This window comes from Platalea leucorodia (assembly GCF_965183815.1).
Source record: "Platalea leucorodia genome assembly, chromosome: W".
NCBI lineage: Eukaryota > Metazoa > Chordata > Aves > Pelecaniformes > Threskiornithidae > Platalea > Platalea leucorodia.
In genome coordinates, this window is record NC_138859.1 from 7,035,653 (window position 1) to 7,058,488 (window position 22,836).

Genomic DNA, 22,836 nt, shown 5'->3' on the forward strand with positions numbered 1-22,836 from the left:
CTTGACAATCTGTCTTTAATATTTACATTGAGGAATTTGTTTGAAAGTTTAAAGCAAAGAAAACCCTGAAGTTCTCAGTGTGTACTGCAAGATAGCATTTCCACAGTCTGCGGAGTTTGCTTTATCCCCTTCCCTTTGTCTGTGTTGGAACATTTGTAATTGGAATGGTAGATTTTAGTTTCTGGTCTCTTCTGAGATGAAAGGTCCCTCAAAAGAACTCCCCACTCTGCCCCCTGAAGAAGTTGTCGCCATCATTAGTTTGGTATTCTCTCAATGTAAATGGCTGGAGCAGCCGAACGTGCGATTGTAGCTATGAAGCTGTGGTCTCGACTGAATTCCAGGTTGGTTGTCTCAGCCTGCTCCCGAGACATAGTATTGTACCCCTTATTTACATGGAGAGGCTTATGAGCTTGGCAGTATCCGATCACTGGTTGGTCATAACTGTAATAGGGTAAAGTCTTCATGTGGTGAGGAACCTGCACCAGAGAAACAGAGATCAAAGAAAAAGAAACATATAAATAATGTGCTTAGTCAAGCATTTCATACAGCATCTATTGCAATGTGGCCTCAAACCCGCTAGGTGCTCAGCACATCCGCATTCATTGCACAGTTCTTGCAGCAAGATAAACCTTTGAGGCTTCTAGGTTGTCTGTAGTACATGCAGAACCCTCTTGAACAGAACTGCTTAAATTTGTGTTGGTCAGTGGGTCCCCACTTGTGGATGGACGTTATGGCTGCTGAAAGCCTATGTAATCAGAGACTCCTCTGGGCCCTTTGCAGTGTGCTGAAGCCAGATTAGAGGGGGCTACTATCCATTTCGGTGACTATGTGGGCAGATTTCCAAACTGGTCTTGCGTGCCGAATTCTGACCTCTTTTGGACAATCCGTCTATGAAGGGTAAACTGGAAGCTGCTGGTAATACAAATCTTTTAAAAACTGGCCCTTCTTCCAGTGCCTCAAAAGAGGCTGAGCATTTCTACAAAACCCAGACCAGCCTGAACATGTCAAAGAACTGGAAAACCTGGCTGCCAGCATGTGTAGCTTTCAGCACAGCTGGAACCCATGTTTATTTCTTCTATGACAAAGCTGCTTGCCCAAGGTCACGATTTCCTGGGTTCTTTATCTTACAACCTCACTGAGAGAAACACTATCAAAGAGCCTCAACTGATGCTTGCTGGAGCTGAGCAGATCCACACCTTGTAAAAATGGTCATGTATTTGAAAAGTCTGCAAGATCTATCCTGAATCCCATCTCTCTTCTTTATGTAAATACTCAGAAACTGCCAGCCTTCTTTTTTTTCCATAAATGTTCTATGCTTGCAAATGTTAATCCTACAACTAAATATGATTTATGGCACAACATCAGATACAAATCTTTGCAGATAATTTTATCACCTGCAAGAGATGAGCTGATCAAGTACAAAGAAATATGCTTTAAGGAAAAAAACCACACACTGCAGGAGATACAGGCAAGAGTTTATTCTAACACTGCTAGAAAACCTGAGCTCATTGCAGCTGGAGATATCCTACACAATTCAATCTTGTAACAAATGCCTTTTTATTTTCCATGCCGAACTTTAAGTGAATACAGAGCTAATTCATGACAAATTTCCATTGCATGGCACACTTCATTCAAAAAGGTATGAAAAAAGCAAAGGCATTAAGACTAATTGCAAGTTTTGCAGGGTTAGAGTTCGTCCTGCATTTGGATCTCCTCAGCAGTTAGATTCCTCCCCCTGCTTCTCTGCAGAATGCTGGAGAGATTCCAAAACTCTTCCACTAGCTGGAATTCAGCTAAAAATGTCATTTTACGTGACAGTTGAATGGCAAGAATGCAGAAGACAAGCTGTTTGGTAGAATTTGATGGGACAACTGTGTTCACTTGTGGATCAAATTCAGCCACAGTGCAAGAAACTATAACTCCCTTTGGATACAGTAGTATCTATGCCAATTCGTATCAGGGCTTGAATTTGTCCTCAGCCTTTAAGGCAGCTCTTTATGATTCTATAAAAGCCAAGGACTGTTTGTGTTCTGGAGAGCTGAGAGAGTAAGGTCCTGGCTTTACAGCAATAAGACACAGTACATTAACCACCCGAGTCCTGTGTGCAGCACTGCTTGCTTGTTTTCTCCCCTTCTCCAAACAGGAGCCAAAAGGATCAGGATCTCAACAACATCCCTGAACGGCGGATAAACACACTTCCTTTTCAACTATTTCTCAGTAGTTTTATAGAATCTCTTACTTGTTTTCACTTAAAAGTCAGGTTTGCGTGTGTCTGAAATCATATTAATAAGGGTCGCTGTGCCGCGTGTGTGGAGGGAAGGTGGATATTCTTTGTCAATGTAAAAAATAACATAAAATAGGTGTATCAGGCAACCCGTAAGATTAAGGAGTTGCAGGTTAATTTGTAGAAAGCATTCCTAGGATAATGAAGCCCAGCAATGGATTTGCACCTCCCTGTTCTCAGGCCTGGCCCTTGTACTATTCTTCCTCTCCCTCTTTTGGGTGCTAGATCCCATTAAGGGAATTTAAAAAAAAAAAAATCATGTCAAATGACTGTAAGGTACCTCCAGTAAAGACTGAATGAAGAAATACCAACAATCTCCCCCCTCCCTAGTTAGTTCTTGTGATGCCTCTAGAATTGAGGTAACAACCATACGAACAATTCAAAAAAGAACCTTCGTGATCAAAGCGAAAGCCTCCAGAGGACTGTCCCCACAAAATGGGGTGTCCTTTCCTTCCCTGAAACTACTTCTCTGAAACATAATGTTGCATTTTCAGAAAGACATGAGGGATCAGTTTTCATTCACAGTGAAATGACCATACGTGAAACCCAAGCCCACAAAAGCTTTTTCAGGACACAGTCTTGACTGTAGAAACTACTGCAAATGTGAGCAATTGTACCACCACACAGTTTGATGCAAGCAAAAAAGATGGAAAATACTGATAACATTGTTCGCTCTAAACAAAGCTGATACTATTATATTTTTTCTGATTCAGAGATCAACAAAACATATTTAAGAACATCTAAGTTGTTGAAAATTAATTTTATAAGTATTTTTTCTCCAGGTTCTGAAGTAACTTTTTTGTTTTGTTATTGCTATGGAACTAATGTCTGAGGTACCAAGAGATGTGACCTTGGACAAGTCACTTTATGAGCTGGAAAATGAGAAGATTAAGTCCTGCCCCTGCTTGCTCTTGGAAACTAGAGCTCTTTGACGCAAGGGCTGTTTGTGCAGGGACTAAAACAACACAACTCTAACCTAAGCTGGGGCCTTTCAGCTGCTATAGCCTCCTAAAGACAAAAAAAGCAGATAACTAGAGTGAAAAAAAAATCCAAACAGGTCACTAAATGCCTCAGCAAATAAATACAGACTCTGGGATTCTGTCATCTCTATCTCAAGGCCTTTTCCACAGAAGACACATTTTTCACCGGCTAGAAAGTGGGAGCAAGGCTGAGAATTTACCTGCCAGCAAATCAGAGCCAAGAAAAGAACTGGGATCCTCTAGCACAGTGTCCTTCGCTGTCTCCTCCATGCCACTCCACTGCCACTAACCACAGCCATTCGTGCTACAAAATTCTTTAAATTTCATTTTGGAAGAAGTTAAATTGTAAATGAAGATAAAGAGTTACTCACATGGAAACACAACAGATAGATACAAAACAAAACTCTTTCTTTCATATAATCTGTCATAACACCTGATTCAGTTCTTGGCTTCGTGTGCTCACTCACGGTTAAGCTCCATGACAGCACAGTCCAGTGCAGCTAGTGGAGCTCAGGGGTGGGACACAGAATGCTGAGATGTTTAACAGGAGATGATGCATGTGTCTGTTCACAGCGTTTTCTGAATAATTTCTATTTTAATTTCTAAAAACAACACTGCCTAATACTTACTTGAAGGATTAAATCTTTTTGCAGTAGGAAAAACATAAATCAACAGGAGAAGGCACTCCAAAGTCACTGATGTACATGTGATGGACATTTTGGTTTTAGCCCATGTATAGCACACCAAGTAGGATTTTCTTCTGCTCTAATGCCTTATTATAAAGGAGCATACTGCCTATCCAGTGTTGCAGATAGTTGATTAAGTCAATGAATGAATCTGTGCTCTGAAGAAAGCATTGACTCCATTACGCAATGAGCTTACTGCCTTATAAGCACTGTAAGTATTCAGTGAGGATTTTGGGCTGGATTAGTTAGCTAGTATTGACTTCTGAAGTCCACACCTCTGTAGATCTTCACTCTAAATACAATAAACATTGCATCTTAGCAGCCACACACTTCAAACAAAGGTTCTATTACAAGAAAAATCCCCACAGCTACAGAAGGAAAATAAAAGATTTAGCGGTGGAAATTTAAGAATGCAAATCTTTCCTTTCACAGTCAAATTGACATTGAAGAGGTTAACAGCTCAACAGCCTTGCTGCTGAATAACAGCTCCCTTAGAAACAAGCTGGACTAACTTGAGTTTACCTGAAGTTCAGTGAAATTCTGGCCTGCATTAAAAAGATATTTCTCAACATTCCCTGTCCACTTTCCCTTTGACATTCAGCAATGATGTTCAGTTAAACCCTTAGTCATTCCAACATGCAAATACACGTATCCATATTCCAATTCAGGTCTTTTGTCTTTTTAATTTTTTTTACACTGCACTGGATTTTATCAGCAGCTTTACTTACTTATGTCAGAAATACTAGGAGGTAAATTAGCTAATTTATTCTATAAATTTCTGATGATTACTACACAAGAAAGTTCTATTTAAAAATTTCAGTGATAAGACTTCAGCTTGGACTTCTGCTTCTCATAGGTGCAGCCATTAAAACCTAGATTTTTATCAGAACATCAATAAAAATCCTTATTCTGGAACTTGGAAAGTACATCAGTAAAGACGTAACCTTAACATATAGCCACTGAATCTAGTGAGCTTTAAAAAATATTGGATTGGGGACTAAGTGAGTATCAAGTGACCTTATTTCTAAAATACTTTTCTCTCTCTCTACCGCCTCTCCTAGTATGTTAAACACTCTCATACATTCTTAATTGCTTTCACTGCATCCTAACAGGACGCTTCAGGCAACCTGAAATTCAGCCCTGATATGAACTCTAAGGTATGACACCCCTCTATCAAGTAATGCCAAGAGAGTTTAACAGAATACTTTCTTCACACTGACTGCAACTCCTGCTTAAGTATTTTCTTCTGTGCTCACATCAACAGACTTATTGCAGTGAAGCTAGCTGAGGATCAGACAGAGATTAACATTCTGTCTCATTCAGAATCACTTGCAGTTCAGCAAGATCTAATCACTAGCAGTCCCAGGTTGAAATAATTTCCTGGTAAACTGTTAAATCAAATTTTGGAAACACAGGTTTTCAGAACAGATCTATTTCATGTTGGAAATATTACAAGTTTTTTCAATGCTCAATTTTGAAGAAAGATCTCCAACTATTCATTATCCTGCAGAGAAGGAAATTCTTTCTTGAGAAACATGAATGGCCATGGATGTCTAAGTGACTCACAGTACCAGAATTATCAACAAGAAGATAGAAATGTAATATAAGGAAGGAATGACAATCCCAGCACAGTTTTCTGGGGGGAAGTCTGTGGTGGGAGAGAGTTCACTTTATTTTTTTCCCTGAAAGCAGAATGGTGTGAGGGCACGAACTGTCACAGGATCCTCAGACAAGTAACTGCTTTGGCAAGAACCTAAAACCTGGAGAGTGGCAATAGAAGTGATGTACTTTTGAGAACCAGACTGTTTCAGCTGTCTCAGTCTGGGTACCTTGGCCTTTTACTTTCACTGTTTAGACACTGCAGTTTATGTGTCTTCAATTCTGTTGCTTCTGTTTTCAAAGAGAAAGAACAATCTGTTTTTAAAACTAAAGACATGCTCCATTCATCCTGATGGAAAATGCCATAGGACAACCACCACTGTCTTGCACTAGACACATTTTCCTTCTAAAAAACAAAAATGAAGCATTAACATTCTCAAGCAGTTGAACATTATCTGGTTTCACATTTGCTGGTACTCTATAATCCAGGTAAACTGATTTATGTGTAAATACTTGCCTAGTTAATGATTACATGATTAAATTACATGCAACTTTAGAATTTGTCCATATGTAGTGGAAACTCAGAGTTATGAAATATGGAAGCTATGTTTTCTCATTAGTGCTAATATTTAGTCACAGAACACCATGACTTCATTGCTGAATTAGCATCATAGCTGTTGATAAAACAAATTCAGAGTTCATTTTAAACTCTATCATAATTTAAAGTAAAAATAAGCAAGATATACTATCATAGCTTTACGATTAGTGAAACACACAGCTTCACCTTAGAGACAGATTGATTAGGCACATTAGGCAGATATAGCTGGTATAAACAATTTCAGTGGATTTCACACTGCTGAAAAATCACAGTTAACAATCCTGGAACATCCCTTTGGAGTCAGCTCAGAAAAACATTCCTTTTCAGGAAAATGCACAATCATACACATCCTATTAAACCCATTAAAAGGGACAAATGCAGGCACTGAAGTTAGTTCTGAAATATGAATGGGTACATGTTTTCTTCTGTTTCCAATTGGAACACACACAAAAGTGCCTGGCTGTTTTTTAAAATAGGCCTTTTGTTCTGAAATTCATGCTTCCTAAGGTAATTCTCGCATTGACAAAAAAATCAAAATCTTGTTTATTAAAAAAATTCAGAACTCAGAAGTCTGAGTGCTCTGTTATGAAGTGGTATGAGGATCGCATCACCATGTACCAGTACTTAAAGGGGAGCTACAAAGAAGATGGAGACTCCCTTTTTACAAGGAATCACATGGTGAGGACAAGGGGTAACAGGTACAAGTTACTCCCAGGGAGATTCCAATTGGACACGAGAGGAAAATTTTTCACAATGAGAACAGTCAACCATTGGAATAATCTCCCCAGGGAAGTGGTTGACTCCGCTACGCTGGACACGTTTAAGACTCAGCTGGACGTGGTGCTGGGCCATCTCGTCTAGCTTGTGCTAGAAAGGTTGGACCAGATGATCCTTGAGGTCCCTTCCAACCTGGTATTCTATGATTCTATGATTCTATTTTATGAGTACTGTACAACTGTACTGTACAACTGAGCATTTCAGAAAACTGTCAACTTGATTTTTATGTGAAGGTCTTCAAAATCTTTAATTATCCCAGGTTTTCTAAGAGTTATAGATCCCACTGGGAACTTTGCCTGAGGTTGGTATGCCTACATTAGGCATGAAGCATTGAGCAAGAGTCTTTCAGTAGCTTGAATTGTAGGTGCAATTCCCACAATCAATTTCCTGCAATTTCATGTTCAATTTTCTTCCCACAGAAACCACTTATTTGCCTTGTCTATCTGTTTTCCACCAAATGAGATTAATGGTCTATGCAGATCCCCTTGGGAGATGAGACAGACAAGAAGGAAGACTCAGGCTGTAGGCTAAAGGTCCCATGCTACGTGGTACTGAGCCCACTGCCCTGAAATCATTAGCACCACGACAAGAAACACCAACTCAACAAACCCTACCAGTTTTCCCCAAGAAATCGAGGACATACTGCTAAACATCCACAGAGGGCTGGTGTTCCATGGGGATGGATAATATTTCCTTATTCCAGTTCCTAATCTCTTGTGTGCTTGTGCACACACATACAAACTTGCATATATGTTCTTAAGTCAAAGTGCTGTACAAAGTAAGCTTGTCTTCTAAATAAAGCACAATACCTCCTTTGATGTACTTCTCTGCAGTGTCTTTTTTTCCTTGCCTTATGCTTATGTCCACTGTAATAGTCCTACAAACTGATCTTATGAGCATCCTACCACCATTTAGCCCTCTGCATGATGTGACTCAATACTGATAGAATCACACATCTGTCAGGAAGCACATAATGGGAAGAGGATTAGTCAGCTCACTGGTCCACTTGGATCCCATCAGTCCAGCAGGAATTGTGGCTAATGCAGAGTTCTGTTAGTCACTGAACTACAGCTGCTGAATATGCTTTGGACCAAACCGGACAGTGCATTTAGCAGACTGCAGTTTCCCAGTCAAAACAAGCAGTGAGCAGCCAGGACAAAGACTGCTTTCCTGACCAGATCTGAAGATTAAATCAAGGTCTTTAGAACCAAGCCCAAAATTTTTTGAAGGATGTAGGGGTTGGAGGAGGGCACAGGACAGCTTCTTCAACATATGGAATGGAATCCTTTATCAAAAATTAACGTGGAGATAAAAGGTTGTGGTTGGCAGGTTTCAGACCATTTCCTAGTAAAAAAATTGGTATCAGTGGAAATTTGGAGCCTAAATACTATGAATAACTGACAGCTGGGTCATTAATCTTACTCAATTCTTGTATTTCTGGCCAGGAAAATGGGATCCCAAAATTGGCATAGACTGCCAGAAGAGAGGTCTTAGTATGAAAAATGTAGAGAAACAACAGACAGGAGACACAGGGCTTTTGCATGTCCTCTTAAAGGTCTGTTTATAGTTCATAAAAAGTTAACTGATAATTAATAGACATAATAAATAACTACAGGAATTAAACAAACATCATTGTATTAAATATGATTATAAGCATATTAACCTAATAAATCATGTCATGCTAATAAGCAGCTTATGGATATATGGGACTATATAATTCTCTACAAAACTGATTGATTTCATATAAAACAAAGTTAATTAAAATATATCTATTAATTTCTTATGTGGCATTAAAATATTCACCAACTTCTAAAAACATCTATAAGCTATACAGGATATACTATAAAGACAGAATATTATGATTTATTCAGTCATCCTTGCAGAGTGTATTTCATGTTTTAAACCCCTATGTAACATCACCCTGTCAGTTCCACCGACACGGTGAACTGGATTTTAAGCTTTCCTTTTCTTCCCTACAGATAACTTCCTAATCCTTCTATCCCATCACACAAATGCCTTTCCCTTTAAAACCAAACCTCTCAATGGACAGTTTAACTAAGTGTGCTTTTCTAGAGATCAGGAGAAAAATCATGCACACCCCACTGCTCCCTCTATGGGCCGATTTGATCTTTCAATCAGTAAATGAAAAGGTTTCCCTAAAGGAAACTCCCAGAAAGAAGAAAGTCTTCTAAGCCTTGTTATTGTTCCTTGGGCAAAATATTTCTTTTAAATTGCTTTATCTGTTTTTTATGGAGTATCTGGCTCCTGACAAAAAGGCCCACTGATGAAAAACTTAAAGTGAAATTCACAGTAACCTTCGATTTTCTGCTGTGGAGGGCCGATAAAATAAACAAACTATCTAGATATTCTAATTGGAAAGTCATTAATATTGCTTTCAGTGCTTTTAGGATAATTTCCTATAGAATTCAATAGGAATAGAAGCCTGGTGGTTCAAAAAAGCTTAGGGACAGAAGATTAGATTTTCAAAAGAGATGCAGTACATTGTAGTAGTTACCTATCTAGATGCAAAAGAATCCCTTTGGGTGCCTCTCCATATCTTTGGGTGCCTAAATACACATACCTTCAAAAATGTAGTCTCTTTTAAGGCAACTAAGCTTTCATTTAGACACTTTAAAAAGCTATATTCTCACCAGGAATTTCTGCTCCCTATGCATTGCATTAAGAGCTGCAAAGTGTAGATCATTTGTACTTAACTTATTAGGACAAGTCAAAGGTCTATCTAGCCAAGTCTCCAAATGATCAAGAAGAAAGAGCAGAGCACAGGTCAACAATTCAGTAATAACTTCCACAGAGCATTCTCCTGACCTCCAACACTCCCAGCTTTAGTTAGCTTTCTAAATTGCTGGCATTTCAGGCCTGAAATTCTATGGAGCTGGACCTTCCAATGTATTTAAGAGCCTAAAGCATCCTCACAGGCCCTAGATCCAGTGCAGCATTTGGGAAACAGAGCACATTGCATCTGTCAAAGAAGAATTATGACAATAAGGGAAAAGGTAGAGTTGTTTTTCCATGCAGTGATCATAAAGATGGCAACCTGCTCCATCCATTACTCACAATAAATAAGCACAGTATTTAATATGAACATCAGTCGGCAAGGCACGCGGCGGCAGCAACGGTAAGTCCTGCGACTGGGCGCTAGATTGGGGTGGAAAAGGGGGTTTCCTCTGCCGGGGAACCCGATAAAGAGCCTGGTGGGGCCCTCGCGCCAAAGGGAAACCAGCTGCTCTCGCGAGCGAGGCAGGCAGGGCTTGGGCATTGCTGGGGCAACCGCGGGAGATTTAAATGGGCGTCTAGGGAGCGCGAGCGACCAGGATGGGCAAACAGGGCGTGGCGTGTCAGAAAGGGCGTGGCGCGGCAGTTGGCACAGCAGTTTGCACGGCAGTTCGAGCAGGCAGCTGGTGAGCTCTCCTTGTGGTCTACGCCCTCCCGGAAGAGACTTAGCCATGGTTTCCGCTTGGACAAGAGCCATCGCCAGAAGGGATGTGGCGACCCAGACGGAGCTCCCACTCAAATATGCAGCCACCCAGGTCTCTGGCTGCAGGGAGCGCCAGAGCCTTGCTCTGGTGACGGAGGGCTGCCGAGACAACACCTGTGTGAGGTGCGAGCATGTGGAGGATCTACTCAGCCTGGTGGCAGAGCTGAAAGAAGAAGTTGCGAGACTGAGAAGTATCAGGGAGTGCGAGAGGGAGATAGACTGGTGGAGCCACTCCCTACCATCCCTGAGACAACCATGCCAGATGGAAGCATCAAGTGAGGGAGAGGCTCCCCTGCCCCTGCCCTTGTACCGTCAGGCAGAGGAAGGGGACCCAAGAGAAGAAGGATGGATGTGGATCCCAGCTCGGCGCAGCAGGCAAATCTTCTCCCGGCCAACCTCACCCCTCCAGGTGCCCTTACACAACAGGTATGAGGCTCTGGAACCTGAGGGCCAGGAGGATGAAGATACAGACAGGGACCCATCCAAGGGGTTGACTGGGGGGAAGCAATCAGCCCTGTGCATTACAACGGCCATCGGCAAGAAAAAAAGAAGGGTAATTGTCGTAGGTGACTCCCTTCTGAGGGGAACAGAGGGCCCGATATGCCGACCGGACCCATCCCATAGGGAAGTCTGCTGCCTCCCTGGGGCAAGGATAAGAAACGTTACCAGGAAGCTCCCCAGGCTGGTGAAAGCTTCCGATTATTATCCACTAGTGGTTGTTCAAGTCAGCAGTGATGAGGTAGCTGATAGTGGCATCAAGACAATCAAAAGGGACTTCAGAGAACTAGGGCGATTGCTTGAAGGATCAGGAGCGCAGGTAGTGTTTTCCTCCATCCCATCAGTAGCCAGGGGGCATACGGAAAGGAACAGGAAGACCCACCTCATCAACACGTGGCTCAGAGGCTGGTGCCAGCGGTGGAATTTTGGGTTTTTCAACCATGGGGCAGTTTACATGGCACCAGGCCTGCTGGAGACAGATGGGGTTCACCTGTTGCAAAGGGGGAAAAGGATCCTGGCCCAGGAGCTAGCAGGCCTCGTTGAGAGAGCTTTAAACTAGATATGAAGGGGATAAAACCAGGCTTGCTAGGGATGAGCCTAGGGGTGGCATCCCTGTGTTGGAGAAGAGATCTATAGCCCAACTGAAGTGCATTTACACCAATGCACGCAGCATGGGCAATAAACAGGAGGAGCTGGAAGCCACTATGCGGCAGGAAAACTATGATGTGGTCGCCATCACGGAAACATGGTGGGATGACTCACACAACTGGAGTGCTGCAATGGATGGCTACAAGCTCTTTAGAAGGGACAGGCTAGGAAGGAGAGGGGGAGGGGTAGCCCTGTATGTTAGGGAGTGTTTTGACTGTCTAGAGCTTAACGACAGTAATGATGAGGTTGAGTGCTTATGGGTAAAGATCAGGGGGAAGGCCAACAAGGCAGATATCCTGGTGGGAGTCTGTTATAGACCACCCAACCAAGATCAGGAAACAGATGAAGCATTCTACAAGCGGCTGGCTGAAGTCTCACAATCCCTAGCCCTTGTTCTCGTGGGAGACTTCAACTTACCAGATATCTGCTGGAAATACAACACAGCAGAGAGGAAGCAGTCTCGGAGGTTCCTGGAGCGTGTGGCAGATAACTTCCTGACGCAGCTGGTAAGCGAGCCAACCAGGGGAGGTGCCCCGCTGGACCTGCTGTTTACGAACAGAGAAGGCCTGGTGGGCGATGGTGGTCAGATGCCGTCTTGGGCTCAGTGACCACGAAATGATAGAGTTTTCGATTCTAGGAGAGGTAAGGAAGGGGGTCAGCAAAACTGCTACCCTGAACTTTAGAAGGGCAGACTTTGGATTGCTCAGGAGTCTGGTTAACAGAGTCCCTTGGGAGGCAGTCCTGAAGGGCAAAGGAGTCCAGGAAGGCTGGACGTTATTCAAGGAGGAAGTCTCAAAGGTGCAGGAGCAGGCCGTCCCCATGTGCCGCAAGTCGAGCAGGCGGGGGAGAAGACCGGCCTGGCTGAACAGGGAGCTTTGGCTGGAACTCAGGAAAATAAGGAGAGTTTACCGCCTTTGGAAGAAGGGGCAGGTGATTCAGGGGGACTACAAGGATGTTGTGAGGTTATGCAGGGAGAAGATCAGAAAGGCGAAGGCCCAGCTAGAATTTAAACTGGCCACTGCCGTTAAAGATAGATAACAAAAAAAGTTTTTATAAATATATCAGCGACAAAAGGAGGGCCAAGGAGAATCTCCCTCCTTTGTTGGATGCAGAAGGTAACCTTGCCATGAAGGATGAGGAGAAGGCAGAGGTATTTAATGCCTTCTTTGCCTCAGTCTTTAATAGTCAAGCTAGTCATCCTCGGGTTTTTCAGGCCCCTGAGCTGGGAGATGGAGATAGGATGCAGAGTGAAGCCCCAGTTGTTGAAGAGGTGGCAGTCACCGACCTGCTCCTCCACCTGGATGCGCACAAGTCCATGGGGCCAGACGGGATCCACCCGAGGATACTGAGGGAGCTGGCAGAGGAGCTGGCCAAGCCACTCTCCATCATTTATCAGCAGTCCTGGTCAACCGGGGAGGTCCCAGCTGACTGGAAGCTAGCAAACGTGATGCCCCTCTACAAGAAGGGTCGGAAGGAGGATCCGGGGAACTACAGGCCTGTCAGCCTGACCTCGGTGCCAGGGAAGGTCATGGAGCAGATCATCTTGAGTGCCATTATGCGGCACGTGCAGGACAATTGGGGGATCAGGCCCAGCCAGCATGGGTTTATGAAAGGGAGGTCCTGCTTCACGAACCTGATCTCCTTCTGTGACAAGGTGACCCGCTTAGTGGATGAGGGGAAGGCTGTGGATGTTGTCTACTTGGACTTTAGTAAGGCCTTTGACACTGTCTCCCACAGCATTCTCCTGGAGAAGCTGGCTGCTCATGGCTTGGATGGGTGCACTCTGCGCTGGGTTAAAAACTGGCTGGATGGCCGAGCCCAGAGAGTGGTGGTGAATGGAGTCAAATCCAGTTGGTGGCCGGTCACGAGTGGTGTTCCCCAGGGCTCAGTGTTGGGGCCGGTCCTGTTCAATATCTTCATTGATGATCTGGATGAGGGGATCGAGTGCACCCTCAGTAAGTTTGCAGATGACACCAAGTTGGGTGGAAGTGTCGATCTGCTGGAGGGTAGGAAGGCCCTGCAGAGGGACCTGGACAGGCTGGATCGATGGGCTGGGGCCAACTGTATGAGGTTCAACAAGGCTAAGGGCCGGGTCCTGCACTTGGGTCACAACAACCCCATGCAGCGCTACAGGCTGGGGGAGGAGTGGCTGGAGAGCTGCCTGGAGGAAAAGGACCTGGGGGTGTTGGTTGACAGCTGCCTGAACATGAGCCAGCAGTGTGCCCAGGTGGCCAAGAGGGCCAATGGCATCCTGGCCTGTATCAGGAATAGTGTGGCCAGCAGGACCAGGGAGGTGATAGTGCCCCTGTACTCGGCATTGGTGAGGCCGCACCTCGAGTCCTGTGTTCAGTTTTGGGCCCCTCACTACAAGAAGGACATCGAGGTGCTGGAGTGTGTCCAGAGAAGGGCAACGAAGCTGGTGAAGGGTCTAGAGCACAAGTCTTATGAGGATCGGCTGAGGGAGCTGGGGCTGTTTAGCCTGGAGAAGAGGAGGCTGAGGGGAGACCTTATCGCTCTCTACAACTACCTGAAAGGAGGTTGTAGCGAGGTGGGGGTCGGTCTCTTCTCCCTAGTAACAAGTGACAGGACGAGGGGAAATGGCCTCAAGCTGCGCCAGGGGAAGTTTAGGTTAGACGTTAGGAAAAACTTCTTCACCGAAAGGGTGGTCAAGCATTGGAACAGGCTGCCCAGGGAAGTGGTTGAGTCTCCATCCCTGGAGGTATTTAAAGAATGGATAGATGTGGTGCTTGAGGACATGGTATAGATGGACTTGGCAGTGTTAGGTTAACGGTTGGACTCAATGATCTTAAGGGTCTTTTCCAACCTTGACGATTCTATGATTCTATGATCTGATAATGTTGCTGCCACAGTGACAAATGAAGGTACTGGAAAATGAGTGAAATAAGTCTTTGTCTCATATTAAAATACTGCCTTTTCATTAGATCTGCCTAGAATTTATAGTATGCAAAAGAGCTATCCAGAAATTGATGACTTCTTTAAAGATTTTTAAATACTATTGGAAGTTGTACATGGATTCTGTACATCAAGAGACCAAAAATGTACTTCCTAAAGCTGGAGAAACATGACTCAAATGGCACAATATTTTGCCCTTAAGATATCAGTAGGTATAAACAGGGCAACATGATGGCTTATTATTAAAACCCACACCAGTGCTAGAAGAAAGGGGATACTGAGTGTCTTATCGGACTGATAAAAGAAATGGAAGTTTTTCCTTCTATGTTATCTAGTTATACTATACCCAAAAGGTTTTGCCTGGAGTCAGATGACAGTCTCAACCCATTTTTGATTAAAAAAATGCTTAGAGCCACATTTATAATTGGCACTAATTCCATTTAACATGGTAATATTAAATATACAGATAGTATCCAGCCCCTGCATCCCCAACAAGCTATAACATAACAGAGTCCTTCTCCTCTGTCATCATTTAAAAGTCAATGATGTTCAACATTATGGCATTGACCTAAGAGAGCAGATCATTTGTTTTATTCTTCAGTCATCTCAAGACAATTTGAAGGGGTACTTCTTTACAGAAATTGGGTGCCAAAGAAAAGAATAACTGGCAGAAAAAATAAAGAAAAAAGATGCTCACGCTACTGTTGTTTCACCTGATTTGGGGATCAGATGGTCAGACCATCAACATCCAGAGCTGTTGATCAGGAATGTCTTAAACTAAAAGAAGAGAAGCAAGCAAAGCATCACGACTGTAAACTGAGCACAAGTTCAAGGAATTATTAATTTCTCCTGAGGAAACAGTGAGATAAATTCACTCTAGTAGGAGAAAAGAAAGAAACCGCTGGCATTACAGACCTTCTCGGACATGGGAGGGAGCTCCTATTATACTGAATGTCTCAGCAGAATTCTATTCATGAGAAGTTACAAGATTTTAATTGCCTCCACTGTCTCCTAGCAGAGGAATCAGTGTGTACAGTGGCAGAAACATACTGGCAAGAACATTAATCCAGTAGCAGAAGGGACAGCTTCTCCTCCTGATGCACGTATGTCACTTTCATTAGCACTGATGGGAGCAGTGTGCCTATGCCGAGAGGAAACTGCAACCCCCCAGTTTCCAAAAGGTAGTGATATGACTCATATTGGGGTGAGGATTTATATAATCACCATCTTTGCTGAAAGGTTAAGGAACAGCCTGCATCTTGCAGCACCATAAGTTAAGGTAGAGTAGGGCAGAGCTAGAGGGAAATGGCTATTTTAGGTTGAGGGAAAGAAAATAATTTAGGATTAAACAGTAGTTTAGTGACACTTTTAAAGCAGAAAGGAATGTCTGGATGACATTAAAAAAAAAAAAAAAACCAACACAAACCACATGCTAAATACTCAAAACAGCCACTGTATAACATGAGAAGAAGGTACAGCAACTACACAGAAAAAACACTGAAACACCAGAAACTAAGGTTTAGCGGTCAACCCACCAAGAATTGGCATGGAAACTACATGGTCAAGATGGTTAAGAAGTAGAGGAAAGGACAGATGCTCCAAGCTGTCTTTTCTCTGTGGAGATGGAAAGCAGCAAGTCGTCTTAATTTTGTCCCATTTCTAAGTACCAACAGAGAGCCACTCCAGACAGAGGTTCAGGATGGAACAGCTTTGGGACTGCTCTGTGTCAAGATCACCACTCTCCCCTTTGAAACAGCTGTCAGCTGGCATGAGCCAAAGCTTTAATTACTGGCAAACAGATCGTGATGTGTAAATCTGACCAGAAGCCTAAGATGAGCTCTGAAAAACAAAAAGTGTTCAGACACATTCAGACAAACAGAAATAAAGCGCCTTGCCTAGACAGTTGAGCACTATTGAATCTAGCCAGGAGAGGGCTGTAGAGTACATGGACTTTGGTGCCTGCTAGCTAGTTGCACTGTACAGACTCTGGCATTTCAGGAAAGCCAAACAAAATAGTCTCGTACCTATTCTGACGCAATGAACATTAATAAGCAAAAATAGTTGTTGCCCACTTGGACCGTTTCTGTGCTTGAGCATAGCAGTAGTGATGGAGTGTAAATGAAAAGAACCAGGTTCAAAGAATCCTGCTGGAAAATAAAATCTGCCCTGTGAGCTAGATTTTGAAAACCAAAGGAGCTGCTGTTAGAAATATTTGCATCTCACATCAACAAGAGACAGCATGCTCGAACAACCTCTCAACCAGCCAAGCATGAGCCAATGGTTTCCAGCTACTCTGATATTTTTTAAACTTGTTCTGTTTGGGAAAGGTAACTCCAGTGTGTCAGAAGGGATCAGCAAAGAGGTAAGTAAATCAACTTTTTTGGAGTGTAGTATTACTTTGGTGCATTACTGGCATGGTGGAACATGGGGCTGTAACCGTTAACAACCTCCTGCACAAGATCTGTCCCTTTGATGGGTCTATACCAGTTGCAGCCACCTAGAACAAATACTCGATGCCTAGTTCATCTGTAAGATCAAGGTGGTATCATGACCTGATCACTAACTACACAAGGGTGAAACAGACTGGGAGAAGAAATACAAAGAGATAAATAAGCCTCTCATCATCCAAAATCTGTTGTTTATTTGCAGTGCCTAGAGGCCTTGATCAAAACTGAAACTGCACTGTGGTAACCAATGCTCATGCGTTCAGTAAGAGTCCTTGCCCTGAAGAGCTTGTACTCCAGACAGGCATGACAGATGAAGGGTGGGAGAAAGCAAAATAGCAAACAAGAAAAAGATCTCTAAAGTGATGCACAGATTGAGGGACAGATTTTTCCACGAGCTAAATACATGAATACAGATCTTTTATCCCTAAATGACTTCCCTCATCATGTGGCCACTGTGACTGTGTATATATTTGTAAGTGATACGGCCTAGTATGAGAAAATCTGCAGAGCACAAGAGTTGGTGTTGAGTACACAATGTCCATAACATACACATTTCAGAGGATTTACATCAAACTAGCTCCAGTCTGGTCTCAAACTCTCAGAGCAGATCCAGTTTAGCTTTATCTTAAAGGGATTTGGTCTCTGTTCTCTATGACTGTTCTGGGATGTTAACTGAAGCACATTAAGTGAGGACAATCTCCAGACCCACATCAAAAGTACGATCCTGATCTGAACTAAAACACTAATGTAAATGCATTCTTTGGGAGCCAGGGAAGTGATTCAGCTCTCTGGTGTCCCAAGACAGCACAGCAGAACTCAACCCTCCCAGTTTAAGGGTGTTTTTGACTTTGACACCAGAGTTTAAGGTGATGCTAGAAACCTCCACGCAAGGGGTTTGCCTACTGCTACTTTTAAGAGCCCTCTTTACTTTCACACAGTTAATCCAAGATCAACAAAGCCTTCACAGAACTGAGTGCTTGCAAAGATGGATGCTTAAGTGGGTCATGCTGGGCTTCCTTCTAGAGACAGCACACAGCGATCTCATTGCATCCCAGAACACGAGGAGAACAGCTCTTTGGCAGAGTCTCTGAATTGGATTTGCAGCCCAAAAAACTGGCTAGGTGCTGAAGATAACCTGTGCAAACCAGAGTCTTGCATGCATCTCTGGCAGTGCACTGTGGCTGCCATTGCCCTGAGGGTTGTTCAGACCCCTCTGCTCCTTTCCTGTCTCTTCACTCCAAACTAAAAAGAGAACAGAGGTGACATTGTGACTCCAGGCCACAGTCTGTGCACTTCTCTGGTGAAGAGACAGAAAGAGGAAGGCTGAAAAAAATGATCCCACAGTAATTGCAGCAGGAAATAGATAAAAGACTGTGGAAAAGACATTGGATTTCTATTGCACTAAGGCTTCTTCCTCAAGAGCACAGAGCACACTCTTGAGAACACACTCTACATCGAGGGTTTTCACTGCCATCAGTGACCAGCATGAAAAACTTGAATAAGCAGAAGGGATCAGATCAAATGTGTGCTGCCCACAGGGTCTCTGGAAAGCAAAGCAAAGCAAATCAAAATATCTCTGAGAATGTTTTCATTCTCACAAGGGGGACTGGACAGGCTTCCTGAAATACAGAGCACACTGTTTGAAGATAGACTCTTTTCTTTCGTCTGCCCCAAAACAGGGATGGAGCAAATGAGGGATAGCAATAGGTGTATAAAGATGAATGTGGAATACAAGAAAGGCAATTTATCTCAATGATCTGAGCTCTGTAAAAAAGAGCATAAAGCACTGGCCATTTCTCCATATCCTTTAACATTATACATAATAGTGTTTTTCAATCACTAACAGAATGGGTTCATGAGAGGGTATTTCAGGAGCCAAACGATCACCCATCCTTTTCACATTGGTGGAATGGTTTATGTTTGGCAATCAGAAATAATTCAGACTTGCACGATACGAGATCTACTGCATATATATCTTCCACAAAAGTAAAACATGGATAATAATACTAATAAGCCATGATTCACAGCAAGTGTACTGCAGTCCCATCAGTGTTCACCCATCAGGTCTTTGCAAAATTTTATATAGAGTGTGTTTTCAGCCTGCCACATTCGTAAGTCAAATCATGGTAGCAACAAGAACAAACATCAGTTGTTTGCTCTTCTGCTGCACCTTTCATCCAAGAGCTCTGCAATCATTATTCAGATAAGTCTTGTGTTGCTGCTTTGAGATGAGCAGATATCATTACCCTCACTTTATAGATAAATAAACAGAGGTCAAAGAACTCCCCCAAGGCAATCTGGAGAGTTAAATACCTACATCAAAGGGGTTAATAAAGACTGGTATCACTGTTCCTACCAAAAAGACAGAAACAGAGACAAGAGTTGAAGCTGTTAGCCCAACATCAGATAACTGGCTCTGGATCTTTGGTCTCTAAGATAACCCTACCTGAGAGTTGTCTCCCAATTTAACAACTAGTATCAGATCTATCTAGAAACAATCATAATAATTTATCGCACCTTAATGCACCCCTGTGCTTGCTTATTGCTATATTCTTCGAACAAAGCAAGTGATGGGTTTTCTACATTAATTAAATATTTAGATGGAGTTTCTGGTCATTGTTTCTCACTGTTTTCTGGCACTGTTTGCCTGGTGCCTCTCTTCTGTGTGCATATTCCTTCCAGCCTTTTTCTTCTCTGGTGTGTCTTGCCTGTGGCCTTCACTGAGAAGGGAAGGTTCATGATGGTGTGACTTGTATGACCCACCCTGTGGATGAACTTTGACCCCTGGCAGCTCCGGCTGTTTTCTCAGCTGTCTGTGCCTGTTGTCAGGACCTGGCAGCAGGACAACCAGCCTCACTACTCACCCAGCATTGATATAGATGTTACAAAGTTCCTGAATAATTCTTTCATATATTTAATATTTGCATATTTCCCTAATCCATGAATTTTCTACCAGACTTTTGGTTAGGGCTAATGCTAATTTAATACTTAGATACATGGCTCTATTGTGTGATATGGCCCAAATACAGTCAATCATAAGGACCCCATTGACAAAAGACTTTGGGGGGGCACACTAAAAGGGGCTTTAGAAGTCTCATAATCTTAAAACCTGGCCCCAATGTTGCAGATCAAGGGCCATTAAATCAATTAGAGATGGTCTTCCAATTCAGGAAAGTGAAACTATTATATTGTTTCTGCAGCCCAATATATAGCCTTTTATTTCATCTCCATCAAAAACTTTCCTATAAGGCGCTGTAAGTGTTCTGGTGATTGACTCTTCCTTAACTACAGCCACACGCAGTGCCTAGCCAAGCGGGGCTGTGATCACAGTAAGGCTTACAGCATCTGCTATAATTCACTAATAATCACAATACTTAACAGAAGGGTCACAAACAATGGGGTCCTTGAGAAAAATTGAGTCCTCTGGGTGCCACCTCAGTCTAAATAATAAATACAGCCTTTTTCTTTGGCCTGTGTGTCCTCCCACTCATATAAACAAAAACAGGGGAAGGTTATTTAAGCATCCATTAGTTTCCCAGTAATTATGTTCTTCCCCTCCCTATTCTTTACCCTGGAATAAAGTACACGGACTTGCATCAAAACACAAAAGCAATCAGAAAGATCAACATGTACCATGATTATAACCAGCTATTCACTGCCTCAACACAATACTCATTGCTCTGAGGAAGAGCCTCAGAGCCCCCATCTCCTTGTTATAAACAAGCTACCAAGGTAAGACGAGGTACGGTGAATGATAGTAGTGCAAAGTACTGGTTGCTGGCTGGACAATGGTTGACATGGTTACCGTCTTCCTTTTTGTGCTACAGGTATGTAGTAAGTTCAGCTTCAAAACCTTACTACAATATAACACAATGCAATGCAGTCTCTTCCTATTGCCATGGAAGAAAAGAATGTGCCATTGACAGACTTCTGTGCCCTTTTAAAGCAGAACAGCTCTGACATCAAAGCTCACAGCACTCCTCTGCAATAGTTATTCATCGTGTCTTTGTGGTCAGGAACTAAAACATTTTTATGAAGTTCTAAGGGAAAAAATTATCATCTCCTGAAAATGAGTCTCTTGTAGTAAGTGCTGTAAATAATGAACAGCTGCACTGTTTCCTTTGGAAGGTGAAACTAAGAAAATGCAGTCTTAATGTGCATTTAAAGCAGGAATGGTTCAGTCTCCAAGATGTTTATTGAGCATAATGGAAACATTGAGCTGTCAAAGGAAACATTAAAAAAAAAATTGACAGATTTAGGTAGGATGCATTATTTAAACACATATTTATCTATCAGAAAGAAAACAGCTGCAGATTAGAGGGGAGTGTGATCAACCATGGCTCAATTGTAGCCTCAATCATATGGGTTTTGCCTGAGAAATCAGGGGACTATCCCCCCCCCCCCCATTTGCAAGTGGGGCCTAGGTATCACAATACAAAAGGAAATAAAGTACATATATCCTCACAAAATGTCCTTTCATTGAGGGCTCTGCTGCCACTCGTTGACATAAATGACAGTTCTCTCAGCATACCTGATGCAGTGTGAATTTGTACACTAAGGGCGCAATGACAGTTCTTGTGCTCAGACTCTGCTGAAAGACTCATATTCAGTCCCTTCAATCCTGTTATCCGTCAGTCATCTTCTAGAGGGAGTGGTCTTCATTCTTTTCCTTCAATGTCAAACTAGTGGATATTTCATTCTAAAGACCTTGGTTTCCAGGTCATTTCTACAGACTTCTGCAATAGCACACTCCACCTGGCCTGCTCTACATATATTAACGCTCCAACATTTTTCTTTCTATGTGTGTCACCCAAGATAGTCTGGAAAAAAAAACCAAACACCCAAACCGTACTGCAGTCTAAGTCTATTTTTTTTAAACAGAATAAAATATTGATAATTTATGTTTCCTTTGTGATATATGCAGTTGCTAGAACTTTATGAATTTTGAGGAGAAAAGTTTACAACACAACAAAATAATAAACATTAGAAGTTGACACAAATTTAGGACAGAAGAGAAACGAAGGACCTGCACACATAAAACACTTGACTGGTCTTCCAAGCATTATCAGACAGACTCTATTACTGCAGGCTAAATACTACACAAACATTCTAATATACAAGTGCATTAGGTAGAAACTACAGAAGACAAATATATGGAAAAGCATGTTTGGTTCTTTTTTGGCTGTACACCAAGGGAGGGAAGGGACAGTTAACAATTAATCACTACTTACTCATGTATATCCATGGAATTGCCTAGCTTTTGGAGTCATGGTTGCTTTGGTATGAAACACTATTCAGATCAAGCTCAGAAAAGATGCCAGATCTGGCACCCATAGCACAGAGGCTGCCACACTGGAGCTCTGATCCTAGCTTGAGACCTTGAGGAGCTCCAGTAACACAAACCAATTAATTCTAGTCCTGTTGAAGACTAATAGAACCTTTGCAATCGATGTGGCTGGCCGCAGGATGCCCTCTCAGGCAAGAAAGAAGAACAAATTACTTTCCCCTTTCTTTTTTACAGAAATCAGACCTTTCAAGTAGTGGTAAACGCAATTATCAAGCCACAGTATCTTTTCTGTTCTGACAAGCTGTATTTTACCCAACCCAGATGTGAGGCAAGGTGCTCATTCTGCAACACTGCAACCTTCATGCTTTCCTGAACATGAATATTCATTTGATAAGCAACCTTAATGATGGGACACAACAGAAACTTCTCTTCCCCTCATCCATGCACATGCTCTCAGAAGCAAGTATTAACCGTAAACACATTTTGTATAAAAACAACAGCCACAAAACCCATTCAGGGAAAACCTTGTCCCATCCAACATTCACTGTGAAAAAAACCTACTGCAAATCTCTCCTATCCCTGACTCTCCCTTTGTGTCTGTGTTTACCCAAGCCTGAGAGCGC

The 22,836-nt window shown here is 42.7% G+C and overlaps 1 protein-coding gene across 1 annotated transcript in view; it reads right to left on the bottom strand.

Moving 5' to 3' along the window:
• Positions 1–254: 254 nt before the first annotated feature.
• LOC309601730 (leucine-rich repeat transmembrane neuronal protein 4-like) overlaps positions 255–22,836 on the bottom strand; it is a gene marked incomplete at both ends in the record, with an annotated part of 239,610 nt that continues 217,028 nt past the window's right edge. Inside the window, one exon of the mRNA XM_082334894.1 lies at positions 255–476. Coding sequence (XP_082191020.1) covers positions 255–476 — 222 coding nt within the window. The remainder of the gene's footprint in view (positions 477–22,836) is intronic.